Genomic DNA, 18,074 nt, shown 5'->3' with positions numbered 1-18,074 from the left:
GCTCTGCGGCAAGCGGTAGAACAACAGCTTTTTTCTTTAAAGAGTTATTCCTATACCAATACCAGAAAGAAAACTGCTAGTCATCTGTAAGATATATTTTGTAAGTTTTTCCTCTAAATGACTAGTGTGCCAGGAAAAACATCCTCCCTCAAATCTGTACACTGAAAAAGTGTTTCATTTGGATTATACCAGGAAAAGGGAAGAATGTGTTAATACAATTACTTTAATTTATGACTTTCATTTTGCAATTGAAAGATGTTGGGGAATTAAGTTCTTTTGACTGTAAAAAAAAAAGGGGGGAAAAATATGTAAACTTTAAAACATTTTAAATTGAATCAGCTTGGTGAACTGTCAGGGCCAGAACTGAACAGGAAGTTTTACCATGACAGAGATGTGCAGGATGCGGAGCTCCTCCTTTGCAGAATCATTGGCTGGGTCCTCAGTTGGTTCTGGAAGGTTCAGGCTACCGTCCTGGTGGTGGATGTGGAAGAGCAGAGTGCCATTCTCCAGCCACTGCTGTCTCCAGCGTACCAGAGGGATGTCCTCTGAGTTCCCAGAGATCTCTGCCAGATACAACAAAAAGCATAGAGGACTAAATGAAAGGTGTTCTGTATTTGCAGCATGCATGTCCTACCAATCACTGACAATGTCATGAGGGTCTACTTGAACATAAGCAATTCAGCATAAAAGAGACACATCCTGGTGTGGATTTAACCTCCTGTGACCTTAACTTTGGTTTGGCTTGCATCTTTGATTTCTTCTAGCTATTTGGTTTTGGGTGGAACCAATAAATATAATAACCAGATATTATCTTTGAACATGAAGCACATACAAAAAAGAAAATAATGTTGAATGCATATGGGGACACTCGCTCTGCGTTTCTTCAGAACACAATCAAGACACCATTGTGTAACAAAGTGCAAATCTCTTTTTTCCAGCCTGAACACTGTTTTCAACACTTTTTATTGTCACTGTCACTGCATATATAATCGTTTCAACTTCTAAACATGGATATGTCAAAACAAATAATGCAACATATCCAAAAACCTTGACAATGTGCTCATGTTCTGTTATTGCTTTTGTTTTTTGTAACGCTCCAAAATTACTACTCCGAAGTATTATGGTGCAGACAACCAAAAATGTGCCAGGTCGTCGGAAGTTAATGATGATGAGGATGATGATTGACTTTATTAATCACAAACGGAAATTCATGTGAGTTTATTAAGTTCAGTATTTTAGATTTTAAAATAGAACATGTGCTACTGGAAAAAAAGACTGCTTCCATACATTACTGGATGTAAGTATTCCAGTGTCTCCTACTGATAAAAACTGTAGTCTATATAAATAGATGGTGGCTAAGTGCATTTCTTAAATCATCAGTTCCAGGCATCTTTCCTAGCTGCACCACCATCAGCTGCCAGAGTTTACACCCATCTTACAGAGAAAAAAATCTAAAGAAATGATTAAACACAAAGATAAAGATGAGTAAATAGTGATTTTATGGAAACTGCAGAATATAGGAAACACTGCTTTTGTCATACCTCAGTTCCTCAGACAATACATTTTACTGTGAGCTGTTCGAAATGTTAGTGATCTATGCCAAAACACAGAGTGCAGAAATGGAAAACATTATGAATATATGACAAAGCTTTATGGGTGATTTGCGTTGCATTAAGTGTGAAGAGAGCAAAGACGCATCAGGCTCATAAGTCAGAAGTAGAAGTGCTAACTGAAAGACATAAGTCGCAACATACCCCCATTGTTGTAGAAAGGACACCACAGTGAAACCTTCTATAAAGCTGCTGTTGCTGGAATTGAATGTGCTCCATGTTTTATTGTGGTTTCACTGAATTTACAACCATAGCTACTGATTTTGGTAGTTGTTTGGTGATTTGCAGATTAAATGATGTCTAAATGTCTACACACAGGTACTCTGGTTTCCTCCCACAGTGCAAAAACATGTATGTCAGGTTGGTTGGTGACTCTAAATTGCCCATAGGAGTGAGTGTGAGTGTGTGAGGTTGTTTGTCTCTATGTGGCCATGTGATGGACTGGTGACCTGTCTAGGGTGGACCCCTGTCTTTCACCCAGAGAGAGCTGGGATAGGCTCCAGCAGATCCCTGTGACTCTGGCTAGGAATAAGCAGGTATAGATGATGGATGGATGAAGAAATGTTTCACTTCAGAGTAGAATCATCTTTTTTATTTGCTAAAATTTGTTTTCTTTTGTATTCCTTAAAATGTCTTTAATGTCATATGATTTTTAAGATACATGTTATTTTCACCCACCAACTCACACATATTGGACTCAACAGAGACTCCCAGAATCCAACCCAAATGAGAGTGGGACTACATATCTGCTGGATCTGTTCAGTCCTCTTCAGTGGAGAAGCTGGTCGGTGAGAAGCACAATTAATGTGGGGCTGACATCTGGGCAAAGTTAGTTGCACGACTGTGTGTAAATAGATGCTCAGTTATTGCAATGTTGGATTCTTAGTAGGTTTCCATAGTGAATATATTATGTGCATTAGCGTGGTTAGTCATTTATGAAACTTGATTTCTTTTAAAGTTACCAACCTAAGTGTGTCACCTACTCACACAGACCTTCATAATTCACACCTTAATAATTCACAACCTTATTTTCTTGCTATAGACTTCAGTAAAGTCAGATAAAGTCACCTAATAATTGTATCAAAAAATAAAATGGAAGCCAAACTAATGCAAACTAAAGCAATTTAATATACAGCTCAAAATGTTAATAATACAGCATAGGCTACGATTCACTGGGATATTTGTAGTAACAGCCTATCTGCATTCTGTAAACACTTTTCTAATGGTTTCCATTGTTGTTAGCCAGGATCATTAATCTTTTACAAAAGTAGTAATTTGCACTTGCATTTGTTTAATGTCACAGTGGAAAGTATGGTGCACACCCTTATCCTGTTTATGGATTACTTCGGACACTGAAAAAGACTATTACAGTAATTGCTACAATAGCATGACCCAGAACAGCACACAAGTATTACTATGATGGTATTCAAATATATTATGCTTGTTCTGCTTATATCCAATCTATCAAATAAGTTCAAATGCATTTTACACACAGATGTCACCAGGAACTTAACCAAGTCGTGAGCACAAAGCACAGCAGAAAACTATTGTGGGGTTGCATTGGAAGGACATAGTCCAAATATTAATTGATAGAAGTCCATACTATGTGCGGGTTAATCAGTGGCTCTAAGATGGTTGTGGGGAGAAATTGTGGTTTATAATTAATAATGAGTAGTTGGCCTGATCAAAAAAAAAAAAAAGGCCACAATGGAATGAGAGTAAATTAAAGCACTTGTTTCAGCATGGGAAACAGGAGGGAGTGTAAAGGCATGGGAAGGCAAAATAGCAGTGCAGAGGTAAATGTTCAAGTTGTTGGTGTTCTCACACCACAAAACCTACTTATCACTGTAAGGCCTTTTGTAGAGATCTATATATAAACACAGGCAAACCCTATGTTACAAAGGACCATTACATTGATTACTGCCTAAGATGTACTCGCTAGCAAGATTTTCCTGCTGATCACAGGTTTTTACACAGTGTGCAAAACCTCAGGAACATCTACTGAGGTACACCACCTTTGCAATTGCACAGTGTGGGTTTTAACTGATTCTGACTTTAGGTGTCAACCAAAGAGGGCAAAAATGCTTTCTCAGGATATCAGATTTGACCATATGCTTTAAGTCTACCAAGTCTATGGAAAAGTAATACTGTATCTTATGAGTATGCCTTTAATATTTATTTCCAATTGCAATTAAAATATACCATTTATTATAGCATTATACAATACATTATACAAATTTCCACATACAAACACTAAACAGTCCAAAAGTAGGCAGGGTTCAAACACAAGGAAACCTTTCAGATATGAGGACATCACAAGAGAACACTAGGAACATAGGGAGGGCTACAAAGCTGCAAACAAAAGCATTAGACGATGTGGGAAAGATGTAGTGGAAATGACTAATGAAATGAATAATACTGAAGAACAAATAAGGAAGTGGAAACAGGTGAGCAGAGTCATGTGACTTGGAATATGAGGTAGCGGAATCCTGGGACATCTAGAGACCAGAAACGCAAATATCAGTCTCTAGAACAGTCCAGAAAGTAACACGACCATGAAAACAAGGCAAGACAAAGGCTGTAACAAGAATTTTCAAAACTAATGATGTTTCCATCAGCCTCAGATGATACTGTAGTGTTTAACAGTGATACCCATGATATACATTATACCTCCTAAATTAAGATCATTAGGTTCACAAGCAGATATTAATATGCAGCATTAACTGTAACTGCTGTGACTAAGAGTAGCCATTCTTGGCAGCTGTAGACTTTTAGCCTTGTTATCATTACAAAGAGCTTTTTCTATCTCTTGGTGTTTCTTAAAGTCGCTGGCTAAATTCAGATGTAAATTTGCAATTCACCCTCTGTGCACCATCTATGTAAGCACTTACCTGTCCTTAAGTATTAATGGTAAAAGCAGCTGTCATTAATTTTTTGTCCAGATATTATATATGCACTAGATTACAGTGAAGTCCCTACTACCATTTCACTTCCTCCACTTTCTTTGTCAGACAGGCCATTAAACTGATTACTGAGGAAGGAAACACTTGCATGCTCGATAACAGCTATAACCCTCATATAGATTCTAACCTGTTTAGAAAACAAAACATGCTTTTACTCTGACACAACAGTGTGAGCGTCTGTTGGTAATTGTGAGAATATAACAAGGTTTGGCCTGACAATAACTGATGCCTTCATGCTGCAGCACAAAGGGAGTTCCCTCAGCCCATAAATAAGATTTAAGAGTCCCGACTGGTTTTAACCTAAATGCAAATGATGTGCCAGAGTGTGACAGGGCGCTTTTTAAAAAGTGTGTTCTCTCTCCCCCCTGGGGACTAGTTTGCCATGAGAGCGGGATTAATGAGAACACTGAGCCCTATTGCACAGGACCATGTACAGTACCACCCAGCAGAGAGAGGTAGTGATAAAAAGAAAGTTTAAAAAAAGGTGCACCTCGAGAAGAAAATGCCAATGGCAATAGCAGTGAAGAAAGACAGAAAGAAAAAGAGAAAGTGGCCACCAACTAGCATTAAAATGGATCACAGTAATCTGACCTGGCCACATTATTAGCCTTGCTCCTATGAATGCAAATTTGCTGAACCATTCAGTTCAAAGTAGTTTCATTTGTTTAAAATTAAATAAATGCAGCATCTTTCATACATTTAGAAATCTTCAGTGCAAGCATTAATTAAACGAGAACACATACTGTAGGTAAACTGCACTTACCGTAGAAACACTACTAGAAACACTCCGACTTATCTAAGCATAACTGATCTAAATACAAAACCCTCAAGTGGGATTTAGGAATAAAAAAAAAAAAAAACATATTTACTGTCATAGATTAATGCAACATTATAGAAATAAACAAATGACAGTAAAGAAGTCTTTCTAATGCAGTTTTAGGGGCGTGTAGGGCACGTTTATGAAGAATTCAGTAGCATAAAGCTGTCAGATTTTAGCACCCAGCAGAGAGGCTTTGTTCTGTTCAAGGCAATAACATCACTGTGAAGTGTCAGCAGTGGAATAAAATCATTCATCTTACTGGAGAGTGCTTCTGGATAAGATGAGGGACTCTGAGTTAAAATGGAGCTGCAACAGATTTATACAGGCCCTCTGAGACCTTTCAGGCTACAGCTTACTGCTAACAATGTCACTAGAGTTTGTGCCTACTTTTAGAACAATAGTGTATTTACTACTAAGTTCATCCAAATTTCAAATTAAAAAAAAAACAAAAAAAACAAATCATATAAAAAAAATAATTTACTTCTAGTAGGTAAACAGAAAGTTTGAATTTAAATTTTACACATTATGGAGTTGCTATCTGAATGTTCTGCCCACACTACCAAAGCAATGAAAGTGAAAGGAACAAAGAGGTTCATTTCTTTCCATAGTCCATAGTCTTAGATCAGCGTTGACCCACTATAATGCTTGCAATTAGTCTCAATATTGATTTTAAGAGAGTTTTAAAATGAACTTTTATTAAATATCTAAAGATAGGCAGTGCTGATATGAGCACTGTGGAAAGTCCCAAACACAATAATCAGAGATGGGAACACTCAAAAAAGTCAACAGGGCATGTGTCTGATTTGCAAAACAGAATCAATATGACCTTTACTTTTGTGAATTGATCTATTCTTCTTTGTTGTATACAAATGAAGTCACTTGTCACTAACATTAATGACAAGATCTGGTTGCAAGTCGTCTTTGATTTTGTCACTTCTAGGTTGAGACTAGTCATGAAGTGGCCTGGTGGTCCAACCATTTCACTTTTGTATTACCACAAATGATGTATTATTATATTTCTCACATATCAAGCAGCAGTCGCTTCATTTGTCAACTCAAAACTTCTTAAAAACAGAAAAAAATAAATCAATATATCTGACAAAACTGAATGTCATCCCGTTGAGTAAGATAATGATCAAAGATTGGATTTTCAATTATTATTACAAAAACAATTGATATTACATTGCTATTTTTAAAAACAATACAGTATAGATACTCCAGCCCCTAATAGCCTCTGGCCATAAGGGGCTTCTGCAGCCTCCCTGGCCTGCGGTAGATGGGGCCAGTCGTTGTTATACAACGCGCGTCTTTGTCTTTTTCAGACCAGTGAAGGAGTGAAATGTTGAAGGTTTTAGCAGCACATTCATCTTTAAAAGCAGCTCTTTGGCTGTATGTTAGCTTTAAAGTTAAAGACAAAACACAAGTTGTTTGCAGGCATTGCCATGTTCCAATACGGCATTTAGGCATCACCACCAACTTGCAGGTTCATCTACAAAGATACCATGCTAAAAGGTTAGCACTCTGCACACAGCCTGTACAGATGACATATGCAAGCTGACATAAACCTCAACTCATTCACAAAAAATTACAGATTCGGTGGTGCACTTTTTTCATCTCCCAAGCTCTGCGCCCTTATAGTGTTGTTGAAAACCCAGGTTTGTTATGCTGAGTTTTACCTGCCTGCTGCGACCTGCGTGCACCATGTGGGAGCATGCATTGCTAAAGCCAAGTAGGTTCTAGATTCGCCAACAAATTCATGTGTGTTGTGCTGCCCACAGGGAAGCTTATACAGCGACAGTAACAGACAATTGTGCTTCTCAACCAGATGGTGGAAACCATGAGCAAAGTTACAGTGTTACTTTAAGCACTTTTTTATGTTCGAGTGAATTTGAATGTAAGAAAACTTACTTGCAATTTCATGTTTATAGCATACGAATGTTAGAACACTGACATATGAACTTTATTTTCATGAATTATGCGCTCTTCAATAAATTGTGACATGAAAATGAATCAACATAGTTTAACTCAGTTACCAATATATTGAGAAGTGCCTGTCTATTATTAGATTACCTAAGTAGTATACAGCAAGTTGTGTTTTCAGCACTATTTTTAAAATGATGTTGAGTATTACAATATATGACATTATATATTTGTATCGTATCGCACAACACTGTATCGAGGTACGTACCATATCGTGACATCCTTAAATGTACAAAGTTACATTAATTAAATAGAGTAGAATGTCTTTAGAGAAAAAGTGGCCTTCTTTCTCCGGATAATCCACGACCTTGATAGGAATAGTTTTTACAATTTTTAAACAATAACTTTTTTTCTTTACTTTGGGAATCATCTCCAGCACACCCAAATAAACCAATACATCATCACTAATGAAAATAGAGTATAAATGCAGGCATTCATGCATAATGTAGAAGAGAAAAGGCGCACACAGTATTATTTCAAAGATAAAACAGAAATTGCTAAATTCCAACTCTCATCACAAAATGCAGCTTTAGTTTGAGTTGACTCTCCCAGAGGTTGTAATGCCACAAGTATAGTCTCTCTCTAAATTCTGTTCCACCGAGACAACGATAACAATCGTCACATTGCACGGTCACCAGAGGGCATGGTGATAAGCACAAATTACTTTGGAGCTGTTGATTCTGAATTCCCCAAACTTAGCAGTAATAAACGACTATTAAAGGGAACACACCATTGTTGAACTGAGAGCCAGCAGCTGAGAGAGGAAGAGTATGAAGGAGATACAGGGTACTAATTTCCAGATCATTATCCCGATGTGAACACATAAAGGTTGTCCTTCAAGTCTGTCCTCTAACTACACCAAAGTGAGGCTGATTTCTGGGGGAGCTCTGAAGTATCCACTTAACACAATAAGCACAGCTTTTTAGCCACGACAGAGGATCAGTAGAAGACTTTGACAAAATAAAACTTCTAGGTTTTCTGTATTTTGTGGATAATTGATTATCTGAATATATTTTGTGGCCTTTGGAAAATGTGGTTGTCTTTTTCCATTATCTGTAAGTTCCACCAAAATGTTCCTCAGGCTCTTAAACATGTTGGAGTTTTGCAGGAGCCAAGATGTGGCCAGGCCTTATTTGCAATGCATTGTCTATAGGAATTTTATATCCTTATCCTGCGTGTGTTTGTTTGCATATGTGGCATTGAGGGAATAATCTAAATACATCATCATGGAAACCAAGCTTAAATGGATCATAAAAGCTGTCACTCAAAAAGGAAGGCCACAGTATAACACATAATGCAATATCAGCACATCTCAGCTTTTATATTTGAGACTCCTCTGAACGGGATATGAGATTATTCAAAATACTGTAACATGCAAACTCATAAAGTGAAAACTTCAAAAAGTACACTGAATATTAAAAAGGATATTGGTGAGCAGGTAAACTGGACCTAAATTTTATTTCCATACCACTACAAACATTATACCCTATATGTCATATACTGCAGCAATATACTTGCTTTTACAGCTGACAAACTTGAAAGCGAAATACATTGCATCCTATAGTAAGATAAGCTGATGTATTTCTGTGGTGTCTGACATCAGCCAAATGGCAACTTTACAAAGACAGAGCTAAATGATTTTAAACATAGGTAACATTGATCTTTTTTTTCTAAACTTCTAGTTAATATCAGAAGTCCGACATTCCCTAACATCATATGTTACAGAGGAAAATTATTAGCTACATGTTGAGAGAGATTTTTTTCCTCTCTGGGAGAGAAGCTCAATAGCAATCTCATGTTTGTGTAATAGTACAGCATAAAGACTAGTTTTAAGACAAATAGCAAGCCTGGCTCAGTCCACCTATGAAACACCTATGAAAAGTAAAGAAAAAATTGTTTTCTTATAGAATCAAGACACATATGAGTATAGTGTGTTTACTCTCTTAACTAAATCATTTTTAAATTTGATTTCACCTTAGAACATATTTCAGCCTGTGCTCTCAGTGGGCAGACAGATGCAATGATTTATATGGCTCAAGGTGTTTTATCTTATGCTGAGTCATTACTCAACTTAGCATAGAAACCAGTTTTGCCCAACATCCTGGTTGGGTCATAATCCACTGTGCTGCAAATTTTAATTAGGCTCCATCTGTAATCAGCATGCAGTCTGTTTTGCTGTTTTCAAAAAGATAAATAAAACAGAGTTTTAATTCCCTTAAGGAAAAAAAATATGTTGAGTTGCTACTAAAGTCTTGAAATTGATTTATAGTATTATAAAATATTGACATAACACACAACTACAGAGGTGAACTTCAGTTCAGAACTTCAGCTGGAGAGAGCAGAATAAATATAGTCCAAAAGTAGTCCCTTGTTTTTTTCTTCATTTTCTTTTATTCTTGATAAATACACCTCTCACATACATTATCCCATATAACTGAAAATGTGAATATGTGTACTGTATGTATATACATATATGTGTACGTTTTGTAAAGGGGAACCCGTTTTATTCTTTCTTTGTTCAAACCCTGTTGAGTCTTTATCAGATTGGGATTTTCATAAATGACGTATGAATGTAATCTTTATAAAATCACATTAGTGAAATGTGAAATTGTTTTTTTCTTTTTTTTAGTGTCTCATGATACAATTTAACCATCCTAAATAGTACAGTAAACAGAGCTGTTTTGTGCATAGCAGCCAAATCATGCTACAAAGCTAGTATTCAAAACTTAGTGTAAAACATTTATCTTGACTATCAAGTTGTTTTAATTCTCTTTACTAAAACATGTCTATGAAAAAATTACAAGAATTAATATCATATCCTTTAATCATCAGGTGGTCAGGTGTTTTGCTGCTTACTTGTTCTGGATGTTAGTATTAAAGTTTCTCTAAATGTGTAATTACATTACTGGGTGAGTCTATGTTACTTCTATATTTTACCAATTAGCATTTATCATTATCTTGAATAATCCTGCATATAACATTAATTTCATTGTTAGCCTAACAAAATTTTAGAGCAAATTTATTTTTGTCATTATTAACTTTTAAGATGAAAAAACTGCAATCATTTATTCATCTGTCAGTACTTTCTAATTCCCAGCTGAAGCCAGCATGATCCTGGAAGATAAACTGTGTCTGCGTACTAACTGGCTTGATGTTCCTGTCCTCTGTTAGAAGACAGGTGACTGACTCCTGAATGAAGGATACATGGGACTTCTAATTCTCTGATTCATTCAGAAGATTGCACTTGCACTTAGCATGTGTTGTATGTGTGGTAGCTTCACACGCACACATGTCCTCAAACAAAGAAATAAATTCTCAGTTCATAATTATGTGGAGCCGATCAAATCAAAGTCCCCGATTGACCATGTGTAGAATGGATCAGTCCGCTAGAGTCAATGTTAGAAGGGTGTGGACCAGTCTGTGGTGTGGGAGAAACAAGGGGTTTTATACAGATCCTACATTCAAGATTGAAATATTGTCACAAACATCTACAGTAGCTGAATGTTTTAATAAAGCACAGTAATTTTGAGCATTGTAGTTTTTCCCAAATAAGTGTTTGCTGGGGGCTATTTTCAGCTGTGGATTAGTGTTAAATCTGCTCTTTCTCAGAAATTCTACAAATCATCTGTAAAAACAGCAAATATGTTTGCTGAACTGGCTGAGCTGACGGAAACAATAAGAGAAGCAAAAAGCCTGATTATATTAAGTCCAACTTTGTCTGGAGTGCTTCTTCACTACTGTTTTCACTTTTGCATTTCAATATGTATCGCACTTGATAAGTGCTAATGCTCAACCAGAATTTAATTCAGGCATATAACGTGAATCTATAATGTCTGGGTTAGAGCTAATGGGACACTTTTCTGGTCCAGCCCCACTTTGTGATTAAACTCAATAAGCGTGTATTTATACATAATATTTTATTTTTGTGTTCCAAGTATGCAGGCATACACAGTGACAAACACAAGAGGTCATAGATATAGGGGGCATATCTGTTTTAAATGCTAGGATGCCCAAATGGCTCAGAGTTTAATGAGAAGATATCGACAGAGGCATTCACACGTAATGAGACAGGCAAACTGATCTGTTTAGGGAAGATCAGGAGCTGAACACCAGTCTGAGAGGAAACCTGTTTTCCGATGCCTGTTTGCCCAGTGGGAGAAGGGAAGAAAGTGAGAGGAGGCCATATGGCTGCAGAGTTGTGTACTTGTTCTGGGATTTAAGAGCAGCAGAGATGTGCGTGTGTTTGTGTGAATGAATATGTTTGTGTGGTGGTAAGACAGGGTGAAGGCTGAAGCCATTCTGCTCACATCCTCCTGCAGTGTCAAGGGAAGCTCCCATCTCTTACCTCTCCTCTCACAGTCATAGCTTCTGGTTAGAGCAGGGAGGGAAGGGCAGATAGTGAAGAAGGGAAGGGTGGAGGAGCATTAAAATCGAAGCTGGTGTGATGCGATGGGTAGACAGGGAGAGCAGTGGAGTAGACGGTAGAATGGGAGGCAGAGAGAGAAAAACATGAAAAAGCTACAGAGTTGGGTTTTTGATCGCAGGTCTAATCTAAATTCAAACTTCAGGGTACAAACCCACCATCTCTGCTTCAACCCCCTGCCCCCACCCCTACCCCCTAACACTCAAACATGCAAGTTCCCAAACTGTGAACTACACAAGCATGTATAAGCAGCTGTCCAAATATGTCTAGAAACCTTATCAAAGACCTCCTTACCACCACCCACAACGCAGTCAGCACAGCCAATATGAAACACTGCAGGCACATGTGGGAAAACTGTTATAGCAATTTCATCAGCATGATGACTCTGAGGATATTTCCAAGAAACCAGGGAGTAAACATCATGATTAGAGAGAAACCTTGATGTCAGTACTAAAATGACTCTAGGGTTCATAAATAAAACTCTTTAGTGAGTGAAACAAAAAAGCCTGAAGAAAGATTTTAAAAAGAAGAAAGAAAAAGCTAAAAAAAAAAAAAAGTAAAGAAGTACTCCTCTTGATATTTGTCTATATTGTTGGATCACTGTGTCTATTGTTTCAACATCCCCTGTACCATGTGCAAAGAATTGAAAAGTTAAAAACAAAAGGTAGGATTGGAACAAAAACCACAGAAGTCATTCACAGAGAAATAAACACTCCTGTGTCCCCAGGGAAAGCTTGTGGGCTCATTGTAAGCTCTTCGTCATTCAGCATTGCCAATTTTCTACATGAATGAGAACAGGAAACAGTGCAATCAATCAAAGTCGGTCCCTTTTCTAACAAGCGACCCAACACGGAACCTCACATATTAACTAAGACAGCCGGCAAATGGTAATTTGTGGTAGCTTGAGAAGTTCTTTTGAAATTTCATGTTGGATGATTATGTATGGGACACGAAGCATAGAGGACAGGGGGAATGGTCCACTTCAAGGTGATTCAAGAGCATAAGAGAGTATGCCAGTAGTTGTAAAACACATGGAGCGCTCGGTTTGATGAGATTCAACAAGACTGACCCCACTTGGCTGTGATTAGAAATTCCACTTGTGGAAAGTCACACTTCTTGCAGAGTTTCTGTGAAAGTAATCATACAGATGAATCTCATTAAAAGTGAGGTGGACCAGATGTATCCTATTGTTGCCAGTTTCAAAAATGGTTTTGACAGGATGCTAAGAGATTTAAATGAAAGGTATTGAGGCATAATGCAGTACTGCAAGACAATAAAAGTACGACTGCTGATTCTGCAGCTTTAACTTTGTTTGGGTCTTCTAAGCTTTGACCCAACAAGTGAATAAGTTGCTACTTACCATGGCAGAGATTTAGAATCCACTGAGGTATACAGATACAGTAGAATTACACATTTTCCCTGAGGAGCCTATGTAACCCTGTTCTCTGCTCCATACATTTCTAACAAACTAGGAAGTCTTTAGGAAGACAATTTTCTTTGATTACATTGCATGATTGAGAATAATACATATTCCTCTTGTTTTGTTGCAGACATTGAGACTTATTACAGATGGAAAAATGTTGGTGTTACTAATAACATTAACATTGTATGAGACACCAACCTTCCCATGTCTGTACCTGACATGACAGACTGTTATACTGAGTGAGCATGTGATACCAGGAGCCTGGAACTGAAGCAGCTGAATGCAACTCAGTTTATTTATTTTTTTATGCCTGTGTTTTCCTGATATGTCAGACACAGACACATTCACTAAGCTACAGTAGTTTTGCTTTAGTTTCAAATAAAATGTCTACAATTAGGGGTGGAATCATGTATACGAGAACACGTGTACGCACTGGCTACCATCATTATTTAGGCAATGATCAACTTGGCCTAAACTCTTTCCAATCATCTTGTTATAAAAAGATACTTTCCTGCACCGCTGGGACTGAGCGCAGTGCATATGGTCACTTTGACTAGCACGCTGAGTGAGTTCAGCAGCCTCTCTCCCAACACCTCCCATACCATCCTTTCACATAATGACCAGTGTTGTGGTAAGAAGTGTGCACCAGTCGGTCCATGACAATCACTGATCTGACACTTAAATCCAGGCACAATAATTAGTCCACAAAGTAACACATGATTGCAGCTCCTGAACAAATCCCCTGCAGATGTCCAGATGATGTTTCAGGCACTACTGACAAACCTTGCCTCCATGTAGCATGAGATTAATGGAACAGCCATTCAAAAGGACCAACACTCTCCTGCAATGCAGTCATCTTTCATCTCCACATTGACTTAATTCAACATGCACGTCAGGCCTCACTAAAAAAGGAACGTGTGGTGCAATGAACCAAACTAACACCAAAGCCATTAACTATCCTAAGACAAACAGCAATTACAATTTCTGTTATGTCTCATTGCTTAACCCATTTGTTCCTTTGCACAGCCATGGATACTAAAAACATTATAATCTCCATATGTAAGACACAAAGAAAACCTTTTAGATATATGCTTTCTTTCTTTCAAAACAAGAGCACTGATCTGCCAGTGCAGTAAGACATTCTCTCTTAATATGATATTTTAAAATAAGTATTAATGTCCTGACACTATGATCACATTACTTTAAATTTGATAGGGCTATTCTTGTCTTCACACTGTTGATATGTATTGCAGTGAATGTAACATTAAAAAGCTAAAGCTAACATTAAAAATATATTACATGACAGGTTTAGAATTTTTCAACTCTGTATTAAAACAATATTTGTGTTAATATGTACATCAGGTGTCTTCACTCTAACTATTCATACTGTTCACACCAGCCCTTTAGCTTTTCAGCTGGAACACAGCTACACTATTATAAACAGTAAAACAGGTGACAAAATGCAAAACTGCACCTCAGTTAGCTTTAGTCACGAACTTAACATATGACAATCCATAGAACTGTAACCACAGACAAGGATCTGACAATATAGGTATATTATTCTTCCACCTCTGCTCTGCTAGAAACTGCTATCCAGGAAGAGGAAAAGAGACACATTTTGTGGCACTATTTAGGTATATTTCAAGCTATTTCATGTTTATGGACATGGGATATTTTCCAGTGGCTTATACAGCCAATTTACCTGTCCATTTTTCATCAGGCCACTTGAAGAAAAAAAAGTTTAATGGCTGAGAGAAAAAAAAAAAAAAAAAGTTAAAGTGACCCTGTTACTCAAGTCACCTTGAATACTTAAGCATGGTGCTCCCTGGGGATTGCTTGGAGCTCCCAAAAGGCAATTTAGCATGCTTGTCAAGTAGCACAGGTACCTCAGCACTGCCTGAATAAGTAGTTGTTCCTCATCATGTTGCAAAGTATATACAGTACGAGCAAGAAGCTAATGCTTCATTGATTCTGGCAGTTCTGCCATCAAACTACTGAATAAAAAAGGGTGTATAACATTAGGAACCAGTGCACTCCAGGCTTTTTTTTTTTAAGATTTGCTTGCTGTAAATAATTCGTTTGTCAAATTTCTCATCATATTTAGCAGAACAATGAAGTGAAGAAAAGAAAAAAAATAAAGGGTAGAAATGTAACAATCTACCCATTCAAGCTCAGTTTACACCACATGGCCAAATCAAGACCTGACAGATATATATTTATTTATTTATATATTATTACTTAAATAATAATAATACTTTACTGACATGTAGCAAACATTGTTTCAGGTTCAGCTTTTTGGCACACGACTGATTTGTTACCAGATCGCTTTACATTGGCAAGCCTGGCAACGCTCAAATAAATGAGAGGGATGTTTTTGTCATTCAGAGCTTATGTCAGTCAGACTTAGTGATTAATATGATATTTTTTATTTGCATTTTTATTTTTTTATTTTTTTGGACATACCTCAGCTTTAGAAACCAAGTCTAAGAAATTAAACCACAACCTGAGCCAATACTAGTTATTTCTTCATTGTTCTTGATGCAGCGGTGGTGGACAGGGCGCTGGCTATTCACTCCATCCCACCAACAATTCCTGCCGGACCTGAGATTCGAACCTGCAATTTTCAGGTCAAGCTAAAAGGCTAGGTCTTATCCATTAACATGGTGGAACTGTGGTTCTGTGCATTCTTTAAAATAATTCTCTCATCTGACTCAAATGCAATTAGCACAGACCTGACAGTAACAAACCCAGAAGTGTAAAGTGTGTAAAACTATTTAGCAGCTAGTGATGATAAAACTAACTTCAGCCTGGTTGTTGCTAGGTAGAACAACTTTGTCCAACTTCAAAACCTTATAAATGTATTTTCTTGCTTCTTGACATTCCAGCACACTGATTAATAACTATGAAGTAGATGTACAGCTCAATATATCTGTCAAACACATGCTGACTACTCCTTTTTTGTTACTAGATGCCAGTCTAAGCAAATGCTTAATTCGATAGACATCCTCCAGGGATTTAATATTACATTTCCTATAAGCATCAGAGGCTGAGATATCCAGATTTCTATTCCTTCATAAAATAGTGCAAAAAAAAAAAAAAAAAAAAACTCAGTTCTTATAATCAACAAAAGCTAAAAGACATACATGGGCAACCATGAAACCACTCAATTCAAGGTAACAACAACAACAACAAAAGCAACCCAGCAAAAGGTTTGTCTGACTTTCAGCAAGGCAGAAAGTCATTTAGTAAAAATTTATTGCTCTTGCTGAGGTTAGATGATCCAATACGGTCCTGAAATAGTTAAAACATGACTGGAATGGTCCTAGTGGTCTTATTTAAAAGGTTAAGGACAGGCAATGTTTATTGTTCTTTGAGGGGTGACAAGGTAACACCATGTTCTATCCATGTAGAGACTATGACTATATCTAACCCTTGTAGTGTTGCATTGTTCTAACCAGTGAGCTACACAGTCTCTCCTTTCTTTGTTATCCCACTTCAGTAAAAAGCAAAGATATGAGAAAAGCATTGCGATTTGTATAATCCATGACTCTGGAGTCAGTTGAGCCCCTTCACTGCAGTTAGGCATGGCCATCCACTGGAAGGCTGGCTTTAGACAAAACATCAATGCTGCATAGCTAGAATAACAATGTATGCTTTTGAGTGTGGCAGGTTGCACACTCTAAAATAAAGCTCCACCATGCCTAACACCAATTAAAAAGCACCGCAGGGCCCAATATGCATTGATTGCACTGTATGAAAAAAGGTGGTAGCTATTGCATTTTCAGTCAATCTTCATTCCTATTTTTTACCATCATTCATTCAGGTAAAGTTGACAGTGCACTGCAGTGCTTCTTTCCAGTGTTATATTGTTCCATATTCGTTGTGTACCTCAGCTGTTTAGAGGGGTACTCCAGTAATTTAATATTGCAAATATGTACATTTGGAAGAATTGCAAAAATAAATAAAAATAACCAAAATGATAGCAGCTAAATTTTAAGAAATTAGATTTATAGGCCTTACTGTAGGTCAATTGTAGTACCAAACCTTATATTCTTATGATTCATTGTATTTCTTTGTGACAGTTGAATCCTTTTGAGTTTTGAACTGTTTCCTATAATGCAACCCAACTGTATCTTGTCTCACACCTTCCATACCTTGCAAATACCCATACCATAAAATATCCAAAAACCCCACCCACACCCCTAGGTTACTTCTTCTATTAATCATGTAGACCTTTAATCTCCCAAAATCAAACTGAGATAACTGTGATGATAACAGGGTTATATTGTCAGACATAATGGAAAAGCGGTCACATGGTACTACAAGCCACGATGAATTTCATGTGTAAAATCATGTTTTGCTCATAAGCACATTAACCAACACCCCATGCTTATGTGCTAACATAAGCTTTGTGACTTTTAGAATGATGTATAAATACAATGTGCTGTCACTGCCTTTTGAGAATCCAAGCAGTGTGCGTTAAATGCACCAAGCTTGTTTCTCTGTGTAATCAGGCTGCTAAATTAGCACTAAACACCATAAGAGGTGGGAATGACAATCTGTCAGAATGCTGCAGCCCGGCCAGCCGTAACCAGCTTGCACTGGGGCTGCTGCTGCCACTGTTGTGGCGAACTCCTGACGTACTGGGGCTTATCTGGAGCATGCAGGAGGCACAACAATGAACTTATCACCATCCAACCACTTGGCGGGATGTAGCTGCAACCCCGTTGCGCTGCTCTGACCATGAGCTGGCCCTGGTTCATTGATCATACACACCAGCAGAACCTAATCTAGGGACAGTGAGCCTTTCAAACTGCATGCTCTGGCTTTGGAGAGAGAAAGGGCAGGAAAAAAA

The 18,074-nt window shown here is 37.5% G+C and overlaps 1 protein-coding gene across 1 annotated transcript in view; it reads right to left on the bottom strand.

The window, feature by feature from the left end:
* Positions 1-18,074, bottom strand: part of astn1 (astrotactin 1) — a 377,251-nt gene that overhangs the window by 310,550 nt on the left and 48,627 nt on the right. Inside the window, exon 2 of the mRNA XM_026312724.1 lies at positions 382-563. Coding sequence (XP_026168509.1) covers positions 382-563 — 182 coding nt within the window. The remainder of the gene's footprint in view (positions 1-381; positions 564-18,074) is intronic.

This window comes from Mastacembelus armatus, chromosome 17 (genome assembly GCF_900324485.2).
Source record: "Mastacembelus armatus chromosome 17, fMasArm1.2, whole genome shotgun sequence".
Classification (NCBI taxonomy): domain Eukaryota; kingdom Metazoa; phylum Chordata; class Actinopteri; order Synbranchiformes; family Mastacembelidae; genus Mastacembelus; species Mastacembelus armatus.
This window is presented reverse-complemented; position numbering and strand designations above follow the sequence as displayed.